This window comes from Lotus japonicus, chromosome 1 (genome assembly GCF_012489685.1).
Source record: "Lotus japonicus ecotype B-129 chromosome 1, LjGifu_v1.2".
NCBI lineage: Eukaryota > Viridiplantae > Streptophyta > Magnoliopsida > Fabales > Fabaceae > Lotus > Lotus japonicus.
Genome location: NC_080041.1, coordinates 26644073 through 26672050, shown reverse-complemented (window position 1 = coordinate 26672050; position 27978 = coordinate 26644073). Strand labels below are relative to the sequence as shown.

Sequence of the window (27978 nt, the reverse complement as noted above, 5' to 3'; positions counted from 1 at the left end):
CTAATCTGAAAGTGCACCTTGGGAGGCTTGTGTTGACTGGGCATGTGGATCTGTTTGCTGCCTTTGTCCACTGGCCCTGCCTCTTCCCCTCCCTCTTCCCCTGCCTCTTCCCCTGTTACTGCCACTGCCAGTAGCTCCCTGTCTAGGTTGAGCACTTGTGGTTGTTGTCTGAGCTTGGACACGACCACTAGCTCCCTGTCCAGGTTGAGCAGTTGCGGTGGTTGTCTGAGCTTGGACACGGCCACTGCCACTAGCTCTCTATTCAGGTTGGAGTACCTTTGTATTTTGCTGATTGTACAAGGTTTGAGAACACTGAGTTCAGATCAACTATTGCACAAGTTAAAATACAACTACAATTAAACACAACTGACATTCATTACCTTGTTTCCTCCTTTTGGTATCACCCTATCAGCAGCTGTTTTCCCAATACATGTCCTCTTATTGTGGTCCCATTCTCCACACCTACGACACTTAATTGTGGTTTGTTGTCTTTTTAGCTTGTGTGGATTTCTGGGTTCATCGTTTGCCTTTCTCCTTGCCTTTTTTGGTCTCCCAACTGCTCTCCTCATGTAGGGTGGGTTGAGTGGTGGATAGTTACTAACTGGCCACAGCTTAGGTCCATTTGATGGTAAAATTATGTAGTCATAAGTTCTGAGAAATGTTGATCTCCTACAAATAAAGATTCACAAAATGACATTATGTTAGAACTAAAAACTCAAACTAGAAATAAATAATCACAAAATGGTTTTATGAAACACATTACCTGTACCAAGGATGACAATACTCTTCAGGAATGTCATTGTTATGCCAAATGCATGCAATTGCATGGCAGCAGGGAATGCCAGATAAGTTCCATCTTCTACAGCCACATGATTTGGTTTCCAAATTAACAGAATACTTGTCATACCCTTTAGAGACTTCAAATAGACCACGTTGACCATCTCCATGGAAGATAGGTGTCCAGCCATCTGACTCTTTCTTTGAAACCTCTAATTTTTGTTGTATCATAGGACAGAGATATCCATTATACCTTACATGAGATCCCTTTGCTTCACTATCCTGTTGGTGATGTAAAACTTCAGGCCTTCAACCAAAGAGATAATTGGCTTGTCTCTATATTCCAAAATCGCCCGATTGAACGCCTCGCACATATTATTTACTTGAAGGTCACAACGTGGAAATGTGCTGTATGCTGCCCTACTCCACTACTTTGCTGGTATCTCACTCATGTCCTTCCAAGCCTCTTCATTCATTCTCTTCAATCTGGCCATAGCTCTATCAAACTCTGGGATTGTGCATGCCCTTGCAGCAGCCCATAGAGCACCTTTAAACTCTTCACCTGGATACTTCTTCCTCCAGTTACCGTACAAGTGTTTCACACACAACCGGTGATCCACATTTCGATCCAGCATCTGCAATGTTGGGACCAAGCCCTACAATTCCACATACACATAATAATGTTAGCAACAAATCAATATACATAAAGTACACAAACGCAAAAGAACAGAAATATACCTTTTGCTGATCCGAGATGAAGCTCCATGGCTTCCTCTCAATGCGATTTAAGTCTTGCAATAACAGATCCACAAACCAAGCCCAAGAATCCTTGGTTTCTGCCTCAACAATAGCAAATGCTATAGGAAGCATTTGATTATTCCCATCCTTCCCAACTGCAGTTAAGAGTTGCCCACCATAGACTCCTTTAAGGAAACAACCATCTAGACCTATTAAAGGTCTACATGTGTTGACAAATGTCGTTTTGCATGCTGCAAAACAAACATACATCCGCTCAAACATTGGACCATCTTCCCCCATTGTGCTTTTGATTTTCACAGTGCTATTAGGATTGCTTCTCAGTAACTCTTCTGCATAACTCCTCAAATTATGGTACTGCTCACATACAGCACCTTCAATAATTTCTAGTGCCTTTACCTTAGCTCTATAAGCCTGAAATCTAGTCAGACCAACCAACACCCCACCTGAGTCTGGCTTCCTCCACCAAAGCACCAACTTTCATACTAGGGGTATGTCTTAAAGTGGACACAAATTTCCTTGCTAGAATGCTTGTCTTTGCTTGTCTGTTCTTGGAAGTTCTGTGGCATGTATGATCACCTTTGAAGCTGACAATTTGGAAATAAGAATGCTCCTCATATTTAGAAGCCCTAATGTAAAATGGGCATCCTGTTAGGCACTTCACCACCACCCTCTTCTTGTCATCCTTCTTCACTGTAACACTCTTCTTATTCTACAAAGCATATTCTTTGACTGCTGTCTTAAACAGTTGCTTAGTGCAGAAAATCTGACCTAGCTCAAACTTCACTTCTGCATCTTCTTCACCCAATTTAAACTTAGGAAACTTCCTTTTTTCCACTTCATCATCTGAATCACTAGGTGGAGGAGTGTCTAAGTCTTCAGAACTTCCATCTTCATCTACAAAATCATCAAATGAAGTTGGAGTTGAATTCTTAGAAGCAACAACACCTTGACCTACCACTTCATCATTGTCATCTCGTTCTTCATATCCATTAGCATGTATTACAGGCTCTCCATGGACAATATAATCTGGTAAAATATTGGTCCAATCCCACCTTTCACTATAGTCAGGGTCATCTAAGCTGACATCACTACCACTGTCTTCCTCTAACTCAAGCACATAATCTTCATCTAGGCTATCTTCATCAGAGTACCCATCACCACCAACCCCAACAACCTCACTTTGCCCCTCAACCCCAGAAACCACACTCTCCCCCTCAACCCCAACAACCAGATTTTGTCTCTCAACCCCACTAACCACACTCTCCTTTTCTACCTCAGCAACCACAGCTTCTTGCTCAACTTCAGAAGAATTTATCACCTCAACAACAACCTCACCAACTACAGACTCGCTTTCAATAACATTTACTACCTCAATCACAACCCTAGACTCCCTTTCAGCAACCACACTCTCTCTTTCAACCTCACTAGCATTTATAACCTCAACAACAGTCTCATTTAATGCACCAACTACCTCAGAAACATGCCCAGGTCCCTCAGTCACAGTATTGTCACCATTAATTTCAATTGGAACCACTTGATCCCCAGCAGAATCCTTCACAACCTCATTGTCTATGAAATGTTCAACATAGAATTCAACTACAGCATGACCCTTCACATCATTCAAGAAATTTAAGACATGTGCATCTTCATTGAAAGGTCTACGTCCATTTAAAAGCCCAAAAGCAGGGTGTCTGTACCACACAGTAAATGATGCATATCCAAGGTGTTTTACCAGTTTACCCAACTCTATCGAATTTATCTCATCAACATCCCACCTTTCTATTGTTTCACATGCACCCTTCACATATTCCAAACTAGGTTCACTAACAAAACAACCTCCATGCCAAATATGAACTGTCATGTGTCCAACAATAGTGGGCCTACAATTCCACAAGTTGGAATTAAAAAAATGCAACCAGTCAAAAGTGCATGTTCCCAGGAATTAAAAAAGTGCAACCAGACAAAATCATGCAATACTAAATATGAAAATAAGCACAAGTGGGAAGGGAAAAGGTACCTAAAGTGCATGTTCTCAGGAAGTTTATCCTCACTCCACTCGAAGGTAGGGTCGGAGGTCATCTCCTCACATGTGCGTTGTTCTAGGACCATGACTCCTTTTCCCTTGTCTTGATTCGGATTCGTGCCTCCATTCGATCCTCGCCCTCCACGCGTTCTTCCCCGTCCAGCCATGGAGAATCTCGAAGGTGACTAACAGATTGCAGCAGTGGAACAACGAGATGATGAGGGATTGCAATCGCAAAATCCAAGCGAGATGATGACAGATTGATATCGCACAATCCAAGCGAACACAGTATTAGGGTTGGGAATTTAGGGATTTTGATTTTTATTCCTTGTTATCTGATCTAATCCAAAGCAAACTGATCTAAGGGTTGGGAAAAAAGAATGACTTGGAAATACAATAAGAGTGCCAGCTCAATTAATGAAAGCCAGGTCAGACTCTGCCGTTAAAAAATTAACGGTTGGACCAAAATTGCTCACGGCACAAACGTTGGGGATTAAAATTGCTCGTTTTAAAGTAAGGGGACCAAAATTGCACAATCGTGAAACATGAGGGATGTAAAGAGGAATTAAGTATAGATAGTAATTTCTAATTTAAAAAATGAATAAAAATAATTCAATCAATGTGATGAATTGTTTTACCCTATAAACTCAGTGGCCCTATAAAGTATAAACTGAGTGAACTGTTTAGAGGAGCCGGACAAAAATTAACGGTTACTCTTCTTAAATTATTCATTGAGTAAGCTTGATACCTTGCCATAAAAAATGAAGTTGGACATTTTCATTTATCGCAACTCCCACGTTTTAATGTGTCAGAACTAGAGCATAAATGTACCGTGAAGTAATTGGCACATGAGTGTCCCTGTGTCCGCAAGTTAAGTCCATTACTATTCTCTAATACTAATCGCAGGGCAATTTTTATGTTTCCTAAATATAGATCATCATTAGATACTCTTTCTCAACAGAGTCAATGAAACTCACTCTGGGCAGCAGCAACATTAGAAAATATCCTAATAAACACCTCACAACCACAAATATGGCGTGACCTAACCGTTAGCTCACTTCGTTACTTAAACATGAGAGCAGACGTTCGGTCGTCGCACATAAAAATGGTGCACAGAGCCTATATTGCGACTAGCCACTTAATGCGAACATTTACGAGGAAGAATTAATCATTGCTGTCGGCGGTGTATATTAATTTTTTTTTTAAAGTTTGAGCAGCACATTATTAGTGCCGTTAATTATCTTCTGTCATCACACACTTTACCCTTCTTCCTCAAAGAGAAGCCAAAAGCAACTCACCACTTTTCTCTCTCTCCCATCTCTTTCAACCTTCAATTCCTCTCTGCACTGCCAAACTGGACAAGAAAGATCTCATTCCAAAGGAGCCAATAAGCCTCACTACTCACAAACAAAACCCTCGCAATTCTCACACTAACCCATCATTTTCAAGCTAACAAAAAAAAAAAAACCATTCACTCTTTTCAGTTTTACTTATAAATCTCACTCTCTCTCTCTCTCTCTATGACTCCGTCACTGGAAACACAGAGGAGTTTCTCTATGAAATCAAAGGCGGCACACGTCCATAACGGAAACGGTTACGCCAGCGAGACTTGCGCCGGAAGATGCGGCGGCGGGAGCAGCAGCGGGAGCTCGCCGAGTCCGCCGCCGTCGCCGCGGCGGAAGACGACGCAATGCAGGAGGAGAATGCGGCCGGTGAAGGACTTGGCGGAGACGCGGCGGCTTGCCGCCGGGATCATGGCGCGGCGGAGCCTCAGGTACTTCTTCCTGCTTCCGGTAGTGTACATCTTCGGTCTCCTCATGTGCGTCGGCCCCTTCCCCTTCCCGTTGTTCTCTCACGCGCCTCTTCCTGGTTCCCGTTACCGCAGCCATGAGGTTTTCCACAAGCTCTGGCATGATATTGAGTCTGATAATTCCTCTGCCATTCAGGTGAGTGATCGAACGAGTGTAATGCACAGTAAGCAATGTGTGTATACATGAACTTGAAAGGTAAAGTTGTGAATTGAATGATTTTGGAGATGAATTCTCGTCGCAAAAAAACGAATCGAGCTTTTTTTTCTATTTATTGAAGAATTTTGTGTTTGTTTTTGGTGCTACTTGAATTTTTGTTGTTTTGCTTTGTTTTGTTTTGTTGTTATGTTGATTATTGACTAGTTTTTTATGTGTAACGTAATGAAATCATTTTCTTCCATGAAGAGTGGTGATTTATTTAATTTAATTTAATTTTGTGTGTGTTGTTTATGCAGTTATCTTCTGTGTGGAAGTACAAGAGGAAGTTGAGAGAGCAGAAGCCATGTCCGAATTTGACTGCATTGTATCATGAACATATCGGTATGCGAATGGAAAAACTATAAGCTATTTTTTTGTCTCAACAATTGCTTTTTTTATACATATCTATCTAGGTGGATGTTGGACCTGATTAAATTAGCTTCTTTCTGTTTATGGGAATAGAAATAAGTTTTTGGTTCCTGACTTAAGAAAAAGCTTACATAATAAGCAAGTGGTTATGGAGAAATTAGATGAAAAGCTTTTTAAAAAAAGTTGACAAGTTGATTTCAACTTGTGCAGGAAGCTAGTAGATAAAAGATCAATATCCATTTCAACTTTTCTTTTCCTTTAAGTTCATTTTAAAAAGTATATCCAAATTGGGTCTTTGTATTGCTGCTAATGTGAGACTTGGAATAAAAGTAAACTGAACTTTATTCAAACTTGATCTTTCTATTGCTTCTAATGTGAAATTTGACATAAAAGTAAACTGGGCTTTATCCAATCTGGGTCTTTCTATTGCTTCTAATGTGTACTTTGGCATAAAATTCAACTGAACTATGCATGAGTGGGATGTTTATGTGATTCTCTTAATTTCAGTTTCCCCTGGCCTGAATGGTTTTTTAATTGTGGAGGCCAATGGTGGTCTTAACCAGCAACGCTCCGCGGTATTATCGCAAAATCTTCCCTTTCTATGACTTTCAGCAGTTTTGTTTTTTTGTTGAAGAGATGAACTGTTTTTCACCATTGTGCATCTTAAATTGTTCTCCTGTAGATTTGCAATGCTGTGGCTGTTGCTGGACTCCTGAACGCAATACTGGTTATACCTCACTTTGAATTCCACAGTGTGTGGAAAGACCCAAGGTGACCCATTTACTTGTTATCTTTAGCTTTGAACCTTAAAATGTAAGTCTTAAACAATCATACTTAAGCAACTAGAGGTAATGGAATTAAAGTATTCCTTGTTCGGCACGTGAGGATGTAGCGAACATTATGGTGTATCCTTGACTTCTTTTATTGCTGATTTTTTTTTCTACAATTACTACTATCTATTTAAAATGATGTTACTTCTCATACAGTGAATTCGGGGATATATATGATGAGGATCATTTTATATCCACACTTGATGGTTATGTGAAGGTGGTAAAAGAACTGCCTGAGGCACTAATGGAGAGGCATAATTACAATATGAGTAATATAACTAACATCAAAGTTCAAGCTTGGGCTCCTGTCAGTTATTACCTGGGAGTTGTTTATCCTATCTTGCAAAAGGAAGGGTAGGTATTGGGCCACTTTAATCTCATTTGTTATTCATAATCTTTTCTAGTTTGTGAACTGAACAATGTTGAATTTCAAAAAGTCATGTGTGTATATATATATATATATATATATATATATACACACATATATATAAAATATTTTTTTTGGTTTATGGGTGAAACTGAACTTAATTCAAACTGATCAGCTAAAACAATTTGATTTTAAACAAACAGTGATTGAAACAAGGAATTTTATCTTTGGCGTGCTTAACTTGTGCAGGGTTATTCGAATAGCTCCATTTGCCAACCGTTTGGCCATGAGTGTCCCTCCACATATTCAATTTCTAAGATGTCTTACTAATTATAGAGCATTGAGGTTTTCTCCTTCAATATCCTCATTAGCTGAGAAACTGGTTTACCGAATGACTGAGAAGAGCTCAAGGACAGATGGAAAATATATTGCTGTGCATCTTCGCTTTGAGGAGGTACTGATGCTTATTCTATCATTTTCAGATCTAGTAGTTGGTGTTAATATGTGTTTCTCTATGTGTCAAAACTCAATAATTTATTGGACTGAATCAGCTTTGAGTAATCTTTGACCTATTCTTCTCAACATGCAGGACATGATAGCATTCTCCTGTTGTGTATATGATGGAGGAAAGGCAGAGAAGTCAGAAATGGATTCGGCTCGGGAAAAGGGGTGGAGGGGAAAATTTAAAAGAAAAGATCGTATTATTGTTCCTGACCTCAATCGAGTCAATGGAAAATGCCCATTAACCCCTCTGGAGGTATTTATTTGCTTGTTAATGCTTCTCAGGTGTCAAATGTTTTTTTATTTTATTTTATTTTGAATCTTGTCAGTTTCATGACCGTAAGCTATTGACTTCTTAATGAGACACTGTCACTATTTTTCTTAGTAGTACCTATTTGTGATTACTCAAAATCTAAGCGTTGCCATTTGTACACGTTTATTATTTGTAATGGATTTTGATGGAAGAGCCCCATGATGAGATGAAAATCAAATTAATTCATGCAAATTGAAATTGTTGTTGAAACTGATATTGCATGGATGGAAGAGACTTATGTTTATTGCATGTTGTGTTCCTTAACTATGTAGGTTGGTATGATGCTACGTGGCCTGGGGTTCGACAATAATACTTCAATATATTTAGCTTCTGGGAAAATATATCATGCAGAGAGATATTTAGCTCCTTTGTTAAAGATGTTTCCCAATCTGTATACAAAGGAGTCTCTTGCAACATCAGATGAGCTTGCTCCTTTTATGGTAAAGATCCTTGCTAGCTGAAAAAGAAAATAGAGCAATAACAAATTTCATGCTTCATTTTATGAATCTGGATGGCTAAAAAGTTTTCAGCTTCAGTTTTATTTTAATTTTCTTGTCATAGCAGCCCTTATACTGAATCATGTTATCTAGATTTTCTAGTAGACATGCTTTATTTGTTCAGCTGCAGCCTCATTTCGTTCTCATTTTATTCTGCAGCATGCAGATAGTTTTATGCTCATGTTGATTAAAACATATGTATGAAGTCAGTCAAAACTACGGTTGGCATTTGATATACAAACTTATCATCTATATGACCTTGAAGTAAGAAAGTTTGGTAGCAACTTAATTGGGCTCAGTGGTACTGAGTTGGAACTTACAAACCTTCATTAAATTTTTTAAGTGTTTGAAAAAAACAGTGTACTAGAAAGCTAGTGCCATGGCAGGGTCTAGGGAAGGGTCAGAACCTTAGTGGGACTATAAATTCTTAAATTTTTATGTTCATTTATATGGGTTGGACCTGGAAACTATAGCTCATCCATCTGAAAAGATGATCAGCAGTTTTGAACTTCAATTGCTACATTATTTTGGGTTTATGTTATTTATACACCAACACCAAGAATGCATTACTGGATAGGAGGCCGGAACATTATGTTTAATAATGATCAAGGAAGGGATCGGCTTTCAATTCCAAAATGAAAAAGATCTATTTGGCTTTATAGTGTGGTTCTCTCTTCACCCCGCAGTCTCATAGTTTGTGTCTTGATGGCTGGTTGCAAGTGCATATTTACTACAATTTTTTCTGAGGTGCTAAAAATACTAATATTCTCTATCATCATAGAGCGTATACTGTGTAATATTTGTTGGGACTTTCCAATATGCTCTGACGCTTAGTTTTCATCCTTATCTAGGGCTATTCCTCCCAATTGGCAGCACTGGACTATACTGCATCCTTGTTTAGTGAGGTTTTTGTTACCACTCAGGGTGGTAACTTCCCTCATTTTCTGATGGGTCATAGAAGATTCCTCTATGATGGACATGCCAAGACCATTATTCCGGATAAACGGAAGCTTGTTGTTCTTTTCGAGGACATGAGTATCAGGTATGCTCTCTTATGTTTGGCTTGAATCAGACTGCTAATAGGTTTGTTACTGGAGTTGTTGTCCAACCTTGTCTGCATGTTTTATTAAGTATAATTTTTATCTAGATTAAGTTTGGGGACATAGGCTATGCAATCTTTGGAAAACACTAGATGATAGGCAATATTTGTGCATTGATTTTTCAGTTGGAAAGCTTTCAAGGATCAGATGGAAAACATGCTCACAGAAAGTGACCGCAAAGGAATCATGGTCCCTAGAGTTAGAAAAATCAACAGAAAAACTTCTGTCTACACTTACCCTCTACCAGAATGTAGGTGCCTACAGCAGTCTCATTCCCATCAAATTGACCTAAACCTAGACATTCCTGAGAATCACAGCAGAACAAAAGCTTAAATGGACGACTTGCTTCATTTGTTCCAAAATTTCTGCCACAGCCATCAGATTTATATTATTTCCAATTCCATGGTTTCGGGGGTGCAATCAACTTCCAGTTCTACAGCTTTTTGAAGTTGTTTTTCTCATTTTGTCAAGATGGGAGCATTTCAGTTCTGATAATACAAGAGATTTCACCTTGTGATTGGCTGCTGCGACTGCTTGAAGATTTTGTGTGCACATACTTATTTCACTCAGCGGGACAGTTTTCTAGCGTCCTATGTAAAAGTTGGAGTTGGAACATGGTTTCAAGGAAAGGATTGAGGATGCTTGCAAATGAGTTGTCACCATCTCTAATGCATGTTTGGATAGAAGCTATAACTTCAAGCTTCAACTGAATCCACGTCTACGTCCTTCCTGATATGGTTCCAAACAAGTACATAGTAGAACTTAAAAAGAGTCAATTATAGAGTTGTATTTTTATTTTCCTTTTCTGATCAATGCTTTTTGAACTAATATTCCTCTTTCTACATTTTTCAATTCTTGTGTAAAATTCGTAGAGCGTAGAAATAAGACTAATATATCAAGTAGGTGAGTTTTTTTTTCTTTTCTTTTTTTACATAGTTTCTGGAATTTTTTTTCTAAATAATGCAAAAAATATTTTTAATTAGCAAAAAGGGGTACTAAAAACAATATTTAGCAAGATGGGGTACTTTGTTGGGTTCCGCAATTAATGTTGCGAATTGCAAGTCTGAAAAAGTAAAAGCTGATTGGGAAATGATGGGTGAATGATGGGTTGCAGGGTGATTGGAAAATAATTGCCTTATGATTTTGGCCGTGTGTGGGAGCCGCATGTTTTCTTGCGAGTCCAACTTGAGATGCATGGGGAAGGGCCACGTGCTGACTGACTCGAGGAGGAAGGGCCACGTGCTGACTGATTGACTCGAGGAGGACACATTGATGGGGAGTGGGAGCCGCATGTTTTATTGCGAGACCAACTTTTCAGGGTGAATGATGGCACAATGATTCAGGTGATATGGGGCAGGGTGGCAGGGTGGCAGGGGAACAAGACAGGACCCGTGAGTCTGGCTGCATGGGGAAGGAACGTGGCAGCTCTGATTTGACCATGGAACCGCAATAAATGTTGCGAATTGTAGTGTTTTGTGGCGGTCTCCAACCCCTACAAATAGACCGCCACTCTCCCAACTCCCTCAACTCCAACTCCCAAATCTCTTAACTCTCACAACTTTCTCCCAACTCTCGACCAATTTTCTCTCAACTCTCAAAGTGTTAATTTCTTTGAACTCTCCCCCCTCAAAATAAAGGTATTTTCTCTACTCTTTCAACCTTTACTTTGAAATATTTTTTTAATGGTTTTGTTAATAATGATATAAGTAAATGACTAGTTTTCATATGTGACTTGATTATTATTACTAACTATATTGTATAACTTTTATTAATTATTAGCATTAAGTTTTGTTACTTAAATTATTTTAGAATTATTATCATTAAGTTTTGTTACTTAAATTATTTTAGAATTATTATCATTAAGTTTTATTAAATTATTTTAGAATTATTATCATTAAATTTTATTAACTATCATCTTTTATTCATTATGTTCAATAGGTATTGTAAATGGCCGACCAAGAAGTGGTCAAATTGGGTCCGAGGAATGATAGTGTGTTGTATTTGCAAAAAGATGGCAAACACGTGTCTGTTGGTGCGTGGAACCAAATAAATAGAATTCTGAAAGTGAGAAAATATCGGGATTTTCGAGATTTTATTCCCGCTGAAATTGTAGGCCACCTTCGTCAAGCCGGATTTTACGAAGCTGCCTTAGCTGGGTCTCTGAAACTTGACAAAGTTTTAATATCAGCTATGGTGGAGCGATGGAGGCCTGAGACACACACGTTTCATATGCCGTTCGGAGAGTGTACTATCACTCTGCAAGATGTTGCTGTTCATCTTGGCTTACCCATTGATGGGAATCCTGTCACCGGAGTTACTTGGTGTGATTGGTCTGAGCTTGTAGAGGACTTGCTCGGAGTGGTGCCACCCGCCAGTGCTATCAAAGGAGGTGGCTTGAAGTTGGTTTGGCTGGCTGAGCAATTTAATTTTCATAATCTAGCCGGTGCCGACCCGATACAACTTATGTATGCTGCAAGAGCATTCATCTTGCGACTAATTGGTACTTTCTTACTTTGTGACCACACCGGTTCACATGTCCCTCTTAGATATCTCATTCTCTTACGAGACTTTGAGGAGACCGCAAAGTATAGTTGGGGTTCAGCCGTACTAGCACTTCTCTATCATGAGTTGTGTTATGCAACTGGTGCTTCACGTACAGAGATTGGCGGCTGTGCTTATTTGATACAAGTGTGGGCATGGCTAAGGATTCCAGGAATCGGCCCGGATCCACCGAGGTTGCACCGTGGCCTCCCACTCGCGGCAAGGTATGCACATAATTTAAATAATAAATTTCGTTGTTAATTTCATGTCCTTAAATTCAAACATTACGGTTCATTCATTTTTTATATATTAAACAGATGGAGGGACCCGGATCCGGAAAAACCAATAAAGTGGGCAAAGAAGCAAATCGAGTGGTGGCGCACCAAACTAGACGATTTGAGTTCTAATGACGTGAGTAGCTTGTCGGACTTTGCTTATCTTTATTTTCATTTAAATTCTTATCCTTCTTGTGTATGTAGTTTGTGTGGAAGCCGTACTCTGATCGTGTTCTCAATGGGCTTCCGGAACGTTGTCGAGAAAACATGCATTTATGGAGAACTGTGGTGCCAATGGTACTCTATCACATTTCAGAGTGGCATCAACCGGATCGAGTTATGCAACAATTCGGGATGTTTCAACCTGTACCGGATGCACCGTCTCAACTTAATGAAATGCATGATATTTCTCTAAAAGGGAAGGAAAAGCAGGATTGGGTACATAACATGCGTGGTTTTATACAGCTGTGGTCGGAGAGGCACCAGAGGTTGGCTAACCAACCCGAGACTAATACTCTTGTTGGGCCAAATGATGAGTACATGATTTGGTACGACAAGTATTCCGTTCGTTGGTTGACGCGTGCGGCTGCAACAAGGGGGCAAATGGTTATTATTTTTAAATTGTTGTGTTATTTTTACTTCTGTATTCATATATGTGCGTAACATCCTCACTCTGTTATTAATAATGTAGGCTATGCGCGTTCAGCATGTATGGTATGGACTGACACCTGAAGGTCGCCCACTATACACGGATCATGACCTTCAGAACCAAGCTGCTCGTTGCCTTACACTTTGCCATGCAAGTGACAGGATATCTCATCCCGCTGCATCGGTTCCTAGCTTTCCTATGGAGTTTACACACGCAACCACAAATGACATACCGCCTTACACTTTGGACTACACTTCAAGCTTACACACAGTGATTAATTTAAGAGCTTGCACAATTAAAGCAACATAATTATCTTTGTAGTGACACTGATCTCCGACTCGGCTGAGATTGATTCTCCCTTAAGTCCATCTCATTTCTTATACGGGTAGACCTTGGACGACCCTTCTTCCGTATTTTGGCAGGATCTGGAGCAATTATAGGCCCAGCTCTGGGCGGCATGTTCAGATCATTCCCAATGGGGTACCACTGCCCTGAATACGCATCCACAATGTTCTGAATCGTATAAACAGGGTCCACATATTGAAGATAGTCTAAACTCTGGTTGGCGCACGCGGCGATCACATGTGAACAAGGATATTTGAACGTCTGGAAGCGCCCACATTCGCAAGTTCTTTCATCTAAGTTCAGTCGCCACGTATAACCACTGCGATGGTTCTGCTGGTTGAATCCCTCCTCTACTTCGAACCTGGACCTATCTATGCTATACGTCCGCACAATGTGAGACTGGGCAATCGTCGCATTCTTTGTCATGGCCTCCATGACCTTGTTACAATATATGTCGCCGGCTCTTTGTTGTGCTGCTGCTGCAGAACCTCGCTGCACAAAATATTCCACAAGCCTGCCATATGTGCATTTAACAAGTGCAGTGATAGGCAAGTTTCTAGCACCCCTAAACACTTTGTTCACAGCCTCAGATAAGTTCGTGGTCATGTGGCCATACCTACGACCTTCCACATCACACGCTCGGCTCCATTTCTCATTACTGATGTCATTTATCCATTGCCGGACAGCTGTGTTGTGCCCTCGAAACGCCGCTAAGCGTTGCTCGAAAAGATATGGGCAAGGCTCGTAAGCTGCACATTTCAAACAAATTTCAATATTCCATATTAAAAAAACATCGCATTGAACTAATGAACAGACGCAAACTTACCCATATTTATCAGTTCATTTTTTTGCTCTGTGTTGTGAAACCTGTTGTTGAAATTACTGGCAACGTGGCGAATGCAATACACATGATAAGCGTTTGGTGGCTGCCACCCGTTAGACGGATTCCCCACTGCTGAGAGAATGCTAGCGTGTCTGTCTGATATTAGACATATCCCTTGTTTCTTGGTGACATGCACACGCATCAGACGAAGAAACCACGTCCAAGCACCGAGTGTTTCTCCCTCCACAATTGCAAAAGCTAAAGGCAACACATTACTGTTCCCGTCCTGTGTCGTGGCAATAAGCAAAGTTCCACTATACTTTCCGTAGAGGAATGTGCCATCAATTTGTATCATTGGCTTGCAATAGTTGAATGCGTCACAACATTGTTTGTACGTCCAAAACACTCGACCAAATTTCTTGAAATCAGGAACAACATTGCCATACTGGTCCTTATAGTCAGTTGTGACAAACTCGTAATGGGATACAGGGGAAAACCTCAGCATATATTCCAACCACCTAGGGAGCAGGTCGTAAGACTCCTCCCAATCACCGAACACGCGAGCAAGTGCTTTTTGCTTCGCCTTCCAAGCTTTAAAGTATGACACCATATAATTGAGTTGACCACTTATCCTCTCTTGTATGAGGGAAATAGGGATAGTTGGTTGGGCACTTACCATGCCTAAGACATAAAAGAAAAATAATGTATGTTAATAGCAATTTCATATTTGTAAATGTGTAGCGAAATAATAATCATATGTAAGCAATATATACCAAGAATGTAGTTGGACATGAAGGTGGACGTCATCTTCTTGTGGTCTTGAGAAGTCATCGCATTTAAGCACGTATGCGAACCCCCCCATTTGGATATGATCCATTTACCAATTTTCTTGGATAGATGTGCCCTTATCCTCCACGGGCAGCCATCTACGGATTTCTGACACTTTGCAGTAAAGTACTCTGGCTTGGATTCACTCATCTTATAAGTTTGATTTAGTCTAAAACAATAGTGTAACAAGGCATCCTGTACAGCACGCTTGTTTTCAAAAATCAACCCTTTACATAAGTCATCACCTAGCTTCCATGATCCATTCACATCCGTTTCAGAATAAAAATCAGTTTCTTCATCTGGGTGATCCCAGTTAATATATGTATAATGCGAAGAAGCACTCCAGAATGGGGCCGTGTTTGGGTGGCCTATAAAATTATAGAAATATATCAAGTACCATATATTTATAAAAAACAACGCTTGATGAGATATGTTGATTGTACATACCTTGAGTTTCAACATTGACATTCACTGGTGCCGCAGGTTGATCAGCAGGATGAGGTGCCATCCGAGGCTGAGGATTAGCGTGTCGGTCTCCCTCATCGTCTGTGTCAGACTCGTCACCTCCTTCTTGCATTCTTTCATCTTCATTGTGGTCATCGTCTGAAGGAATGACTTCACCGTCCACATTATCATTGTCAAGGCGGTAGTCATAATCATCGCCCAAATTAACTGCGACATCCGAAGGAACGACGATATTGGTCTCTTCAATACTCATAACGCTAAAAGGCACAGTATATGGTTCTGCAAGAAGCTCCTCATCAACAACATGTCTACCACCGTCTTCAGTGGGTCTCGGTTGAGTAGACGACAGATACGTCGGCACTGACATTGATGAACTTCCAGCTTCAGTAACTTCAACATACAGCTCCAGCTGAACCATATATGACTGCTGACTAAATGCATCCATCATGACTTGAACATCAACATTATCAACTATCTCAAAATGCGTAAAAAAAATGGGATTCGGTGTCGTCATAAATCTAGAGCTGACTCTAGAAATCATCTGGTTCCTTTGCAGCTTCAACCTTTCGTGGATTTTCTTCTTCAAACGGTCGAAGGTAATGTTTCGCTTCAGATGCATGGACCTTCTCCGACCTTCGAATATGGCACCTTGGTCGCCATGGACAACCCTGCCATCGTAATACACAAAAGTAATAACTTGATCCATTGCAAAGGTTTTTTTCGTTACAGAAACGTTCTGAAATGCAGGAGATTGAAGTTTTGAAAATATTGAAGTGTATTTTTCGTAGAAGAAAGTTATGAGGCTCAGGAGTTAACTTATAGTGTTTTGAATTCGCAAAAATAATTGAGAATCCAGTCAATCTCGCTTATTTTGTCATTTTGTATATCCTGGATTCGCAAAAAAAATTGAGCATTCAATCTTAGCCATTCCTTTCCCTCCATGTCAGTACTGCCACCTGAAAAGCACTTGAATTCGCAGGTAAAGTCGCGACACCAATAACGTGCAACCTGCCACCCTGCCACCCTGCCACCATCATTGACCATCATTCCAACTACATGGAAAACGCAAGAAAACTTGCGAATCCAATAACGTGCAACCTGCCACCCTGACATGGAAAACGCAAGAAAACTTGCGAATCCCACCATCATAAAGCAATGATTTCCCCAATCACCCTGCACCTCCCAACGCAGTCAGACCTTTTTCAGAATAATAGATGGAAACGCAACAAAACTCGCGAATCCCACTAAAAGTACCCCATCTTGCTAAATAAATTTTTTCGTGCCCCTTTTTGCTAATTAAAAAACTTTTTTGCATTATTTAGAAAAAAAATTCTAGTTTCTGTGGGAGAAACTCGTTTTGGTCCTGTTTACGAATGGCTTTGTTTTTTTATTCCTTTCCACAGCTTTAAAATGTAATTTCATGTTTTTTGAATTCTCGTTTCTATTCTACAATTAATACCTTGGAACTTAATAATCCTTGGAAAAACAGACCGTGAAGAAGATCTAAAATGAGTTTTGGAATGCCTGAACAATCCCTGAACATCTTTGCTCGTAATGAAGTGCAAAAAGAAAAATATGATAGGAATGTAAAAAACAGGTCATTGAGAAAGTCCAGAATAGAATAGAAAGCAACAGACTTTTCCAGTGTTTTTATAATTGGGGCTCTTCTTTTGGCCGCACTTGCTTTGTACTCACATCACTTCAAGTCTTCAATCATTTGGAAAATATATTTCCGAATGCAATCATTTATGGGAATTGATTTCTGATATCAAATTGGGTGGTGCAGGTGAAAAATATGGAGAAGTCAGAAGAAATCCCCAATAAAATTCTTCCCAGTTGTCTTTTAGGAAAAAATTATGATGACACTTTCTACTTGATTAAATATGAGAAGAGGATAAATGCAAAGAGATATGAAGAAAAATGAAATGTCAAATGTATCAAAACTATAGGAAGAAAAATGAAAGAGCCTTGCTACATGTGTTGAAACGAAATGTTCGAATGATTTTAAATTAGGAATATATTAACTATTCAAAGGGAGTGTTGTTAAGTAAAGAAAATTTAGATACTCTTCGTTTCAGTTTCAGTTTCGTTTCGTACTCTTAATCATTTATGAAAATGAAATGTCGATGTATCAAAACTTTTTCTTACAACTCTGAAAGCCAGCAAGGTTTGGGAGTTTTACTTTGGGTATTATGAGTAGCATTTTCGAGCTTTTCCCCGCTTTCTTAAAATAATTGAATCTAGGAGCAGGCTCCTTCAAAAAATTTAGTAGTCCACCCAACCATAAGGGAATAAGGGAATGGGATTATGATCATTTCAAGTGGTTTGATGAAGTTAAGTGAAACATTGTGTCTATTTTTTACTTCATATAGATATTTAATATATAGGAAGAGAAAGACACACAAAAATTTCAATTCAAAAAAACATGAGATGATTTACACTTTTAAGAGTGAGTACCCTAACTAAATCACGCGCTCTTAGGTACCTTCCTTTTGCATTAAGCCTCTGCCTTAATAGAAGATTTATACTCTTAGGGTCTGTTTGGTGGACATAAAGACTTCTCTTCTAAGCCTGATTGTGATCAATAGGAAATCGTTTCACATTCTTCGTGAATATGAAGACAATAGCACAAATCATAGATATAAGGAACTACCAACATATTAATCTTAAAAAAATTAATGTGATAGCAACATAAATTAGGATTGTGAAAGATAAATCATAAAGTATGACATTATTGTGTTTATTCCAAGTCATCCAAGTTTGAGTCAATATTGCAGGGTACCTACAGAATCAAATAATAACACAATTTGATATCTTTATAATATCATGATAATCAATACTCACTTGGTCATTGTTGTGGCCATGCTCAGACAAATTCAATCAGGCCACATATCTCCATAGGCCATAGCCCTTACAACCCACAAACTTCATCAGACACATCAACAGTATCACCACCATACCATTTTAGTGTTAATTTTAAATGAAAAGTTTATTGGTCGAGCTAAAATTATCAATAAGTTTAAAGAGACACATTTGACTAAAATTGAGAAAGCTCTTCCTCCACTTCCTTCTTCTTCCATCAGATATAAACATATTTTTTTTGTTGCTTTCAACTAATACATATTAAATCATCATGTCATATTATGTATAAAAAAATATTAGCCACAAAGGAAATTATCCAACACTTCAAAATTGAGAATTTGTTTCAACTCAAAACAATCTTAAAGAATTCATTCTTGACATTTTTAGACAATTCAATGTCATTAAAGGAAGCTCTCCATCTTTTCCAAAATCTAAATCTAAAAGGTCATTGTGGCTCATGCTCTTATATCTTCATAAATGAGAGGCCTGCTCTAGCAAAAGAACCTTATGTTTCGAATCAACAAAGTCATTTTGTATTCATGTTGGAGCATGTTCATTGCCTCTGGAAAAGCATCACGTATTTGAACCAAGCTTTGAAGATGATGGAGAATGAAATGCGAGATTAGTGGGGCTGAACTTCTGGCAACATCGCCGAGCTTCAAGCACGTTGAGAAATACAAAAGTTATGGTATCTTCTTTTGAAATCGTATCAACCAAAAGTAAAATTTGAATAGAGAGAACATCAAATCTAAGAAAATAAATGGAAGAGGAAGCTCACCAATTTTGCTTATTGAAGGAACCGAAGAGTAGTATGAACTACTTTGATCAATTGATCATGTCCATTGTATATATTTTATACTTGGACTACTTTGTTTGATACATCTATATTGGGAAAGTGATATGAGACCTTTGATGTTTACTCTTATCTGACAATAATAGATAAAGGGAAAATGAAGTTGGGCTTAAATTTGTGAGTTTTACTTAAAGAATTGGAGCGTTTTAGTAAAGGAGTGTGCAACTGCTGGACCATCCTATAGTTACATGGTTGATGTAAGTAAAAGAATTGACCATTGAGTACATAAATGGAAATTAATCAACAAAAAACCCGAAGTCGTTTTCACAGAATTGGTGTATGAGGAAAAACATAGAACACCTACTGAAGTTCTAAAGGTGAGTTCCATAGATAGAAAAAAAGAAGTTAGAGTACTCTTTGCAGATTTTTTTATTTTGTTTATTTGCAACTCGTAAAACTTAAAAGTAATGAAAGAATCAAAGAATAGAGATTGAGGTGGTCCTTCGCATGAATTAGTAAATGCTTAACTAACTTGACCAAGTTTAATCAGTTCCAGAATCTGGGTGCTTTTTAATTGCTTCTAGATCTTGCTTATACTAATTCTGAACTGACAACACTATTAATAGAAAGTTTTGCCAAACCTATCCTTAACATCTGTATTTAGATACTGACACTGAAAGCAACTTCCATCAACTTCATATATGATAGAAATTTTTAATGTCTGCATAATAAATATAATCAGTAGCTAATTTTAAATTTTAGATGAAGAAAATTTTTATTTTTAGAGGAGTAATCTAGGTAAATCTTTTAAAATTTTAAAATTTTATGAAAATGTTTCTCAAATTTAAAATTACCTTTAAAAAATCGGTTTCAAGATTTGTTTTGGAAATAAATTTTAGGTGAAGAAAAAATTTATTTTTAGAGTATTAATTAAATTTTATGTACTTTTATTGAACTTTCGGATTTTCATTTAATTAAGGATTTTATGAGTTTTTATTGTGATTTGGTAGTTTTTATTAATTAATTTTTATTTATTTTTTATTTTTTTATTTAATCTAGGTAAATCTTAGATAATTAGGGTAAATCTTTTAAAATTTTATAAAAAAAATTCTCAGATTTAAACATCAAAAGCTATTTAACAAATTGAAAGCTATCTAACAAATTGACACGTGGAATTTGCTATCTAACAAATTGACACGTGAAATTATTTTTATGAGAATTAATCTGGTGCTGTGACGTTACTGAATGAGCCTCATAGAAGTTCTTCTTTTCTAATATACTAGTGTTTTTTTCTCGTGCATTGTACGAAAAATATGTCTTTTGTATTTGATACATCAATTAATCATGAATGTGCTCTCCTCTTTCCTCATTAATTCCCCCTTAATTGTCTCTTTTTCTCCCCCAATTTCGTTTCTCTCTCTTTTCTCTCATCTGACATTTAAAATATTCAGTTTCGCTATATCTTTTTCCTCTTTACCCATTAATTGTCATTCTCCCCCCCTCAATTCACAAATTTGGGAAAATCTTAGATATATAGTATATAATCTTAGATAATTAGGGAAGATCTTTCAAAATTTTAATGGATTATAATCTTAGCACTACATATTTTATTTTTATATTGTAGATTATAAGAAAGAATAAAAGGAGAAATTAGGGGATTTCTGTAAATATGCAGTAAATTAGACTTGAGATTTTTTCTAATTTAAAGAGATAATGAAAACGGTTTCAAAATTTGTTTTGAAAATAAATTTAGTAAGGAGTAATCTAGGTAAATCTTAGATAATTAAAGTAAATCTTTTAAAATTCGGTTTAAAGATAAAATAACTCAACAAAAGAGAAACTATCTAACAAATTGACATGTTGAATTTGATATGTAACAAATTGACACTTGAAATTTTTCTTATGAGATTGAATCAGGAGCTACCACCTCACCAAATCAGTCTTAGCTTATTCCACTTGCTTTTGTTTCTCTTTGTTATGCTGGGTGGGATCTTTTTTCTTTTCTTTTCTGGGTATGGTTTGGAGTTTTTGAATTGTTGCGTGTTTTGTTGAGTATATGGTTAAAATTTTAGTCAACATCAAGAACCATGTCTCTCTCACGCCTCACCAATACTCTATGTTGCACTTCTTCTGCTTTAGGTATCTTCCTTTTGCTCCCTTCATGGTTTGTGTCTTCGTGGTTTGATGGCAATTCGCACATTGGGATCTCTTTGTTTTTAAAAGAAGACGAACATTCATCATGTTTAATTTCATTTAAAAAATAACAAAAAAGTGTTGAAGGGATCCGTAGGAGTCATGATGTGCAGCTCACATATGGGTTCTAAGGTCCACTCTCTCTCCTGATGGGTGTCACAACTTCACATGATTTAAAAAAGTCCATGTCAGACAAAAAAATATTAGTTTTTGGATGAAAAAAAATAAGAGACCAAAAGTAGGATAATATTTTCTTCACACCTCATTTTGAGGTGGAAGGAGGTGGAGAAGGAGAGAGATAGGAAGAAAAGAAAAAGTAAGAGAGAGAAAGTATTAGATGTGATAGATGATAAGAGGAGAGAGGTAGAAACAAAAATAGGTGAAAATAAAGTGTTTAAAAGATGAGGTGTGTTTTTTTTTTATAAGCCAAAACATTGTATTAAAAGGGAGTACAAGGGGTACTCAAACCCTTAATACAATAAGAGAATAGAACATAAGATTACAAAGAAAAGCAGGAAAAAAACAAAGAGCAACTTGTCAAGTTACATAGCCACCAAGAGAAACATGTAGCATAGGGAAAGATTATCCTGCAATGCTTCAGCCCGCACCACTTCACCAAATTTCCCAGAGGTAAACCTTCTTAAGCTGCATCCAGCATTACAGCACTCCATTACCCATTAGCCTTTGACATGGCAACAAGTTATAAGCCAGAGACCTGTCAAACCACATGGCAGTAACATTTCCAGCACTGTATAATTGCCAGCACCTTGATTTCAAATCCCACTGCCTTCCAGCCTTGTAATTTAGAGTCCCCTACTTCATGAAATCCTTTACAAGGAATCAAGACATGCTCCAACATTTGATTTCCATTCAAACCACGAATAGCAGAAGCCTTGTACTTTTGCTCTCATCCATTGCCAAGCTTTAACCTGACTTGATTCCACTACCTATTCCACGTCCAGAGCAGCGCCATTGAATACTACTCTATTTCGCATCAACCATATGGACCAAGCGGTTGCCATCCAAATTGCCAACTCCCCCACCCTCTGCTCCTTGTTTCGGCTAAATAAAGGGAACTGCAGTAGGTGATCACGCGGGGATGCAGGGGGCACTATGTATATCCCACGCCAAGCAAAGACTCCATACCAGACCTGTGAAGAAATTATGCAGGAAAGCAGAATATGGGATGTCGTTTCATCTTCCTGGCCACAGAATGGGCAAGCCAGTTCCTCTGCACTGTTGAGCACATGCCTCTTCCTCAGATTGTCCTTTGATTGAATACGGTCCAGCATCACACGCCACGCAAAGGCTCTCACGTTTGATGGCACAGGTACAGTCCATATCAGTTTAAGGACCTGATCTTGCTCCTCCAAATATTGATCCTGCAAAAACAAGTAGGATGAGTTTAGGGGTGAGCAGAAATTTCGAACCCGACCGAACCCGCTCTACCCGTTTCAAAAATCACGTCCGCGGTCGGGTCGGGCCACGGGTACAGGCGAAATTGGCTGGCGGTTACGTGCGGCTATAGTCGGTCGGAATCGGTGGGAATTTTGGATTCCGTCGATACCCGACCCGAACCGACATAGCACTGCAGATATGATTATCAGTATAGTAGGACCATCTGAAAGACTGAAATCTCGTGAGGAGGCTCCCTAGCCACTCAAACTCTGAGTATCTGACATTTCAATTACCCTCTCTCTCTCTCTGAAATTTAACCCTAGAATATAAGCCAATTCAATTCACTCTCCCTCCATCGTTACCCTAGCTCGCCGCTGCTGCGCTGCATGTCTTCGTCCCTCTCCCTCCATCGTTCATCCACTCTCCTCTCTGGTAAGACATCTTCTCAGCTCTCACCATTGTTCTCACTTCTCTAATTCTCCTCTCTCCATCTTCTTTCTCACTGAAATATGCTTGAAATTGAAACCCGTCCCCTTGTTCCTACTGAAATCTGTTTCTATAATATGTTAATATTTGTATGGTTCATGTGATTAGGAGGGTAACCGAAGCAAGGGCTAAGGATATCATCTTTTGACTGAAGACTTCATACTTCTGAGTTCTGAGAGCACTTTGTCTGGTATTTTTTAAGATCCTTATTTCATATTTTTATTGGGTATTCTTTGTACTGTAGGTTTTATTTTGGCTGTGATAATAAGTGTTTTGGTTGTGATAATGTGAGTTTGCTTTGGTGCTCCATGAATTTGTGAAATTTGATGGCTAATTTGATGGCATGTATTTTGTTCAAAAGCTAATTTTGTGTCATGTATTCTGTAATTTATTCTTCAGCTTCTAGTTTTACAATCATTAAATATTAAAGTCATTCATTTACTTTGATTTCTTCTTTGTCATAGAAATGAAGAAATCTAGGCAGTGTTTGACGGCACCAATGCCTTTACCAACTGAAACCGACAATCCCCCAACTGCTACACAGCCATCCAATGCCACCCCAGCTGAAGGAGGTGCTTCTGGTGGAGATCAGCCTTCTACTCAACAGAAGCAAACATCTACTGCTGAAGCTACGATAACTGATCCCGCTCCTAAAAGTAAAAAGAAGCGAAGACAAAATGCTAGTGGCTCTCGGAAGTCTTCTTCTATATGGGATCACTTCACCCATGTACCTGATATTGAGGTTGATGAGACGACTGCAGCTTGTAATTATTGTGGTAAGAGGTATTTAGCTGATTCTAAGCTTCATGGTACATCAAACTTGTGGGCTCATTTGAAAGTTTGTGTTAAGTATGCATATGCAATCAGTCATGATTCTAGCCAAACAGTCCTTGCATTTACCCCTGGTATGACTGGTGAGTTGACAGCTGCAAGCCTTAGATATGATGCGGAAACATGTAGGAAAGCTGTGGCCATGTTTGTCATCTTAGATGAACACCCTTTTAGTGTAGTTGAGGGTATTGGTTTCAAATTACTCATTAACAAAATTCAGCCCCAAATGACTGTCCCTTCTAGATTTACTGTGACTAGGGATTGTTACCAACTCTACCTTGATGAAAAAGTGAGGTTGAGAGGTTTTTTTAAATCTAATTGCAATAGGGTGACACTCACAACTGATTGCTGGACATCAATCCAAAACCTCAGTTATCTAACTCTCACTACACATTTTATAGATAATGACTGGAGGTATCAAAAAAGAATTATAAGTTTTTCTGTTGTCCCGAACCATAAAGGTGAAACCATAGGTAGACATGTGGAAGAGATTTTGAGGGAATGGGGGTTGATGAATGTTTTTACTCTCACAGTTGATAATGCATCATCCAATGATAAGGCTATAGAACATTTGATAAAGAGAGTGAGGACTATGGGTGGTTTGGTGTTAGATGGAGAGTTTTTTCACATGAGATGTTGTGCCCATATCCTCAACCTTGTTGTCAATGATGGTTTGAAGGACTTGAATAAGTCCATTAATAATATTCGCAATGCTGTTAGGTTTGTGAGGTCCTCACCCAATAGACTTGCCAAATTCAAAGAGTGCATTGAGTTTTCAAATATAACTTCCAAGAAATTAGTATGTCTTGATGTTCCTACTAGATGGAACTCGACATATATGATGTTGGATGCAGCTGAAAGGTTTCAGCCAGCATTTGAGAAGATGGAATTTGAGGAGTTGAGTTATGTCGAATACTTTGGGACTGTTGGGCCACCTACTGCTGAGGACTGGGAGAGTTCAAGGGTGTTTGTAAAATTTTTAAAGATTTTTTATGATGCTACCAAAATCTTTTCAGCATCAACACATGTGAGCATGCATTCTGCATTTCATCAATTGGCTTTGATCCACATGGAGCTGAAAAAGTGTTGTAACAGTTCAAACTCTTCTTTGAGAAAAATGGGTGTGGAGATGAAGCTGAAATATGATAAGTATTGGGGTAATATTAAGTCAATTAATAAACTCCTTTACTTTGGTGTAATTTTTGACCCTCGATACAAGTTCAGTTATGTCGAATGGTCTTTTCTACAAATGTATGGTGAAAATCCAACATTCCTAAATGAAATGTCAACTAGTGTGAAGGATGATCTTACTAGAATGTACAACTGGTATGCTTCAGCCCATGAGGAACGGAACAGATCTGTGCAATCATCTCATGACCCTTTGGAGGGGAGTGGACAAGGTGCATCATCTACTCCGGTTGAATGTTCATCATTTTTAGAACGGGCAGATGCTTTTAAGAAGCATTTAAAGGAGAAAAGTTCAATTGACAGAAAAACTGAGCTTGAGACATACTTAACTGAAGCTAATGTTGAAGGAAATGACAAATTTGACTTGCTACTATGGTGGAAGCAAAATTCTAGTAGGTTCCCTATACTTTCTTCCATGGTGCGAGATGTCCTTGCAACCCCTGTTTCAATTGTGGCATCGGAGAGTGCATTTAGCACTGGTGGTAGGGTGTTGGAGCCCTTTAGAAGCTCCCTTAGCCCAAAAATTGCCGAGGGTCTGATTTGTGCCCAGAACTGGTTGAAGCCTTCTCTTTACCAATTCAAAGATCAAGACCTTGATGAGGAGTGGGAGCTTAATGATGAGATTGTGGCAGGTATTGTTGTTTTGTTCTCTTTTATTATGTGTTATACTATTGTTTTTTTTTTATAAATTTTAATCTATTCTTTCACTTCCTTTTCATATGACCAAGAATTACAAGCAGCAGCAAGTTCTATGACCCCAGGTGGATCAGCTTCAGCAGCTGGAACATCCTCTCAGCCAATGAATATTGGCTGAAAGCGCAACTTAAAAGTGTACAATTTCCCTTGAACTTTTTAATCTTTACTTTAAGTACTCAAGTTAGCCAATTCTGATGTGCTTATTTATTTTATGTATCTGTTACAGGTGCCTGACTTTTTTGGAGTCATTTGCAGGTCAAATGACTCACTATAATATTATATAATATATGTAGGTTATTTTGCAAGCATTGTAGAAGGTTGTAATGAACCTGTTTTTTGGGAGGTTTGTACCACATGTCAAACTGTTTTGAATTCATTATTTGTTTTATCAAGTTTTTTCCGTTCACCTATGCTTTTCCAATTACTTCCAGGTTGAATCACCTATGTTGAACATGATTTTTTTGGTGGGGCAGCAGCAAGGACTCTTAAGGATGTGCACTAAATTAATCACAACATGTTGGTAATTACTTTCTTCCTTTTGTAATAACTAAATGTGTGTTTCCTTTGCTTTTAATTGTTATGTTTATTTCTGATTACAATATTTTATGATTGCATTATTAGCTTTTTGAAAGACTTGTTGGGACACTTGGATAGAGGATGAATCTGATTGCTGATGAGATGATAAAGAAGCTTATGAAGGACATGGAAAACATTTCTTCATTCCTTGTTGGGTAATGAAAAAAATTGCTTTCTTTTAGTATAAGTGTATGCAATGCATACATGATTTGGATTAATAATTTTCTTTTGTGTGGTGAATGGTGATTATAGAACTTAATTATCGTTGCTCTCCTATAATATCTTTTAATCCATTTAGTTTACTCAATCTTGCAGGATTTGGTTGGGTTCTTGTGTGTGCTGATCATAGACATGCTGAAGAGGGAATCCTACATGATTTTATTTTCAGTTTTCATTCTTTATGGATATTTCAAGTCTAAAGTCTTGTAATATGATTTAAAATCTAAACTTTCGTAGTAGACACAATGTTGTTAATGCCTTAATGCTCTGCTACTTGTGGCTTACTCGAAGACCCTTTTAGTGTGATTCAAGACTCAAGTTTTAGTTGTAATTTGGCAGTTAAGATACAATCCAGTTTAAGTTTATGTGAATGTTATTATTGACTATGGTTATTGAGCTTTTAAGTTCTAATAGAACCAATTTGTGATGTGTTTTACTTGGCTGGTAAAATTGATCAATAGGTTATTATTGATTTATTGGCCATTTGGCGTCTTAATTAGCTTTGTGATGTTTTATTGATGTTAGGCTTATTGTTGGTGGGCTTATTATTGACCCATGTTTTATAAAAAAAAAATATCATTTTTCCTTCAAAAAAAAAAAACTGGCCAAAAAAAGTCCAACCCAGTTAAGGCCCAAACCGTCCAAACCGAACCGACTAAACCGCCTAACCGTTATAAACCGACCCGACCAAACCGATTTGGCCCACAGTCGAAATCGGTCCAAATTTTAAGCTGTTCGGTTCTTGGCGGTTGGGTTAGATTGGACCCGAACCCGACCGAACCCGACCGTTGCTCACCCCTAGATGAGTTAACTGAGAAATGTCCCTCCCCCTCCAACTTCCACACCCATTTATCAGGCATATTCTCCACCAGCGGCACTGTTTTTAACACATCCAGCAATTCTTCTACCCATCCCACCTCCCTCCCTACAGGTTTTCTTCGCCATTTAAATTCCCAGTGCCATACACCATTATTCCAATAGCCCATGTTCTTCACAAGAGCTGACTTCTGATTCGATAAATTGTACAGCCTTTGGAATCTGAATTCCAATGGACCATTCCCAACCCAATTCTCTCCCCAAAACTTTGTAGCATTACCTTCTAGAACTGTTTTCTGAGTACCTGCTTCAAACCAATTCCAACCCTCCAAGACACATGTAGAATTAATGTCCCTCCACCACGAAGAGCCACCTTTCTCAGCACACCTAGCCTTAATCACCTTACTCCAGAGGCAATCCGTTTCATTCAGGTACCTCCACTTCCACTTCCC

General features: G+C 38.4%; 3 protein-coding genes and 2 long non-coding RNA genes across 5 annotated transcripts; 3 read left to right on the top strand and 2 right to left on the bottom strand.

The window, feature by feature from the left end:
• On the bottom strand, window positions 1–1815 carry LOC130731323 (uncharacterized). The gene is made up of 5 exons (XM_057583588.1): window positions 1516–1815; window positions 1210–1433; window positions 764–1084; window positions 381–669; window positions 1–258 (listed from the first exon to the last, which is right to left on the bottom strand). Exons 1-5 carry the CDS (start codon window positions 1813–1815, stop codon window positions 1–3), a joined length of 1392 nt encoding a protein of 463 aa, XP_057439571.1.
• Window positions 1816–4807: 2992 nt separating this feature from the next.
• LOC130734299 (O-fucosyltransferase 10-like) lies at window positions 4808–10348 on the top strand. The gene is given in 11 exon segments (XM_057586648.1): window positions 4808–5505; window positions 5823–5907; window positions 6442–6509; window positions 6617–6705; window positions 6921–7118; window positions 7381–7585; window positions 7721–7888; window positions 8218–8385; window positions 9294–9484; window positions 9668–9852; window positions 9855–10348. Coding segments are annotated over 11 exon segments (2181 nt in total). The 5' UTR covers window positions 4808–5079; the 3' UTR covers window positions 10253–10348.
• Window positions 10349–12751: 2403 nt separating this feature from the next.
• Window positions 12752–16793, bottom strand: LOC130734298 (uncharacterized). The gene is made up of 4 exons (XM_057586647.1): window positions 15451–16793; window positions 14949–15371; window positions 14179–14856; window positions 12752–14101 (listed from the first exon to the last, which is right to left on the bottom strand). The coding sequence occupies exons 1-4, from the start codon at window positions 16172–16174 to the stop codon at window positions 13317–13319; spliced, it is 2610 nt and encodes an 869-aa protein (XP_057442630.1). The 5' UTR covers window positions 16175–16793; the 3' UTR covers window positions 12752–13316.
• A 6225-nt stretch (window positions 16794–23018) lies between these two features.
• LOC130731748 (uncharacterized) lies at window positions 23019–23995 on the top strand. Its single transcript, XR_009016806.1, has 3 exons — window positions 23019–23146; window positions 23309–23390; window positions 23665–23995. It is a non-coding gene; the product is annotated as an uncharacterized LOC130731748 (long non-coding RNA).
• Window positions 23996–25707: 1712 nt separating this feature from the next.
• LOC130731747 (uncharacterized) lies at window positions 25708–27520 on the top strand. The gene is made up of 5 exons (XR_009016805.1): window positions 25708–25851; window positions 25948–26258; window positions 26347–26435; window positions 26537–26646; window positions 26807–27520. It is a non-coding gene; the product is annotated as an uncharacterized LOC130731747 (long non-coding RNA).
• The last annotated feature ends 458 nt before the right edge of the window (window positions 27521–27978 follow it).

Bases quoted from the DNA above. Each gene is read 5' to 3' on its own strand.
- LOC130734298 (XM_057586647.1), bottom strand. From the start codon at position 16,174: ATGGATCAAGTTATTACTTTTGTGTATTACGATGGCAGGGTTGTCCAT. The intron at 15,372-15,450 runs GTATGTACAATC...ATAATTTTATAG, and splicing joins TGTCAATGTTGAAACTCAAG to GCCACCCAAACACGGCCCCA. The intron at 14,857-14,948 runs GTATATATTGCT...TTTATGTCTTAG, and splicing joins CATGTCCAACTACATTCTTG to GCATGGTAAGTGCCCAACCA.
- LOC130731323 (XM_057583588.1), bottom strand. From the start codon at position 1,815: ATGGGGGAAGATGGTCCAATGTTTGAGCGGATGTATGTTTGTTTTGCA. The intron at 1,434-1,515 runs GTATATTTCTGT...GTGGAATTGTAG, and splicing joins TCATCTCGGATCAGCAAAAG to GGCTTGGTCCCAACATTGCA. The intron at 1,085-1,209 runs GTAGTGGAGTAG...CTTTGGTTGAAG, and splicing joins ATGAGTGAGATACCAGCAAA to GCCTGAAGTTTTACATCACC.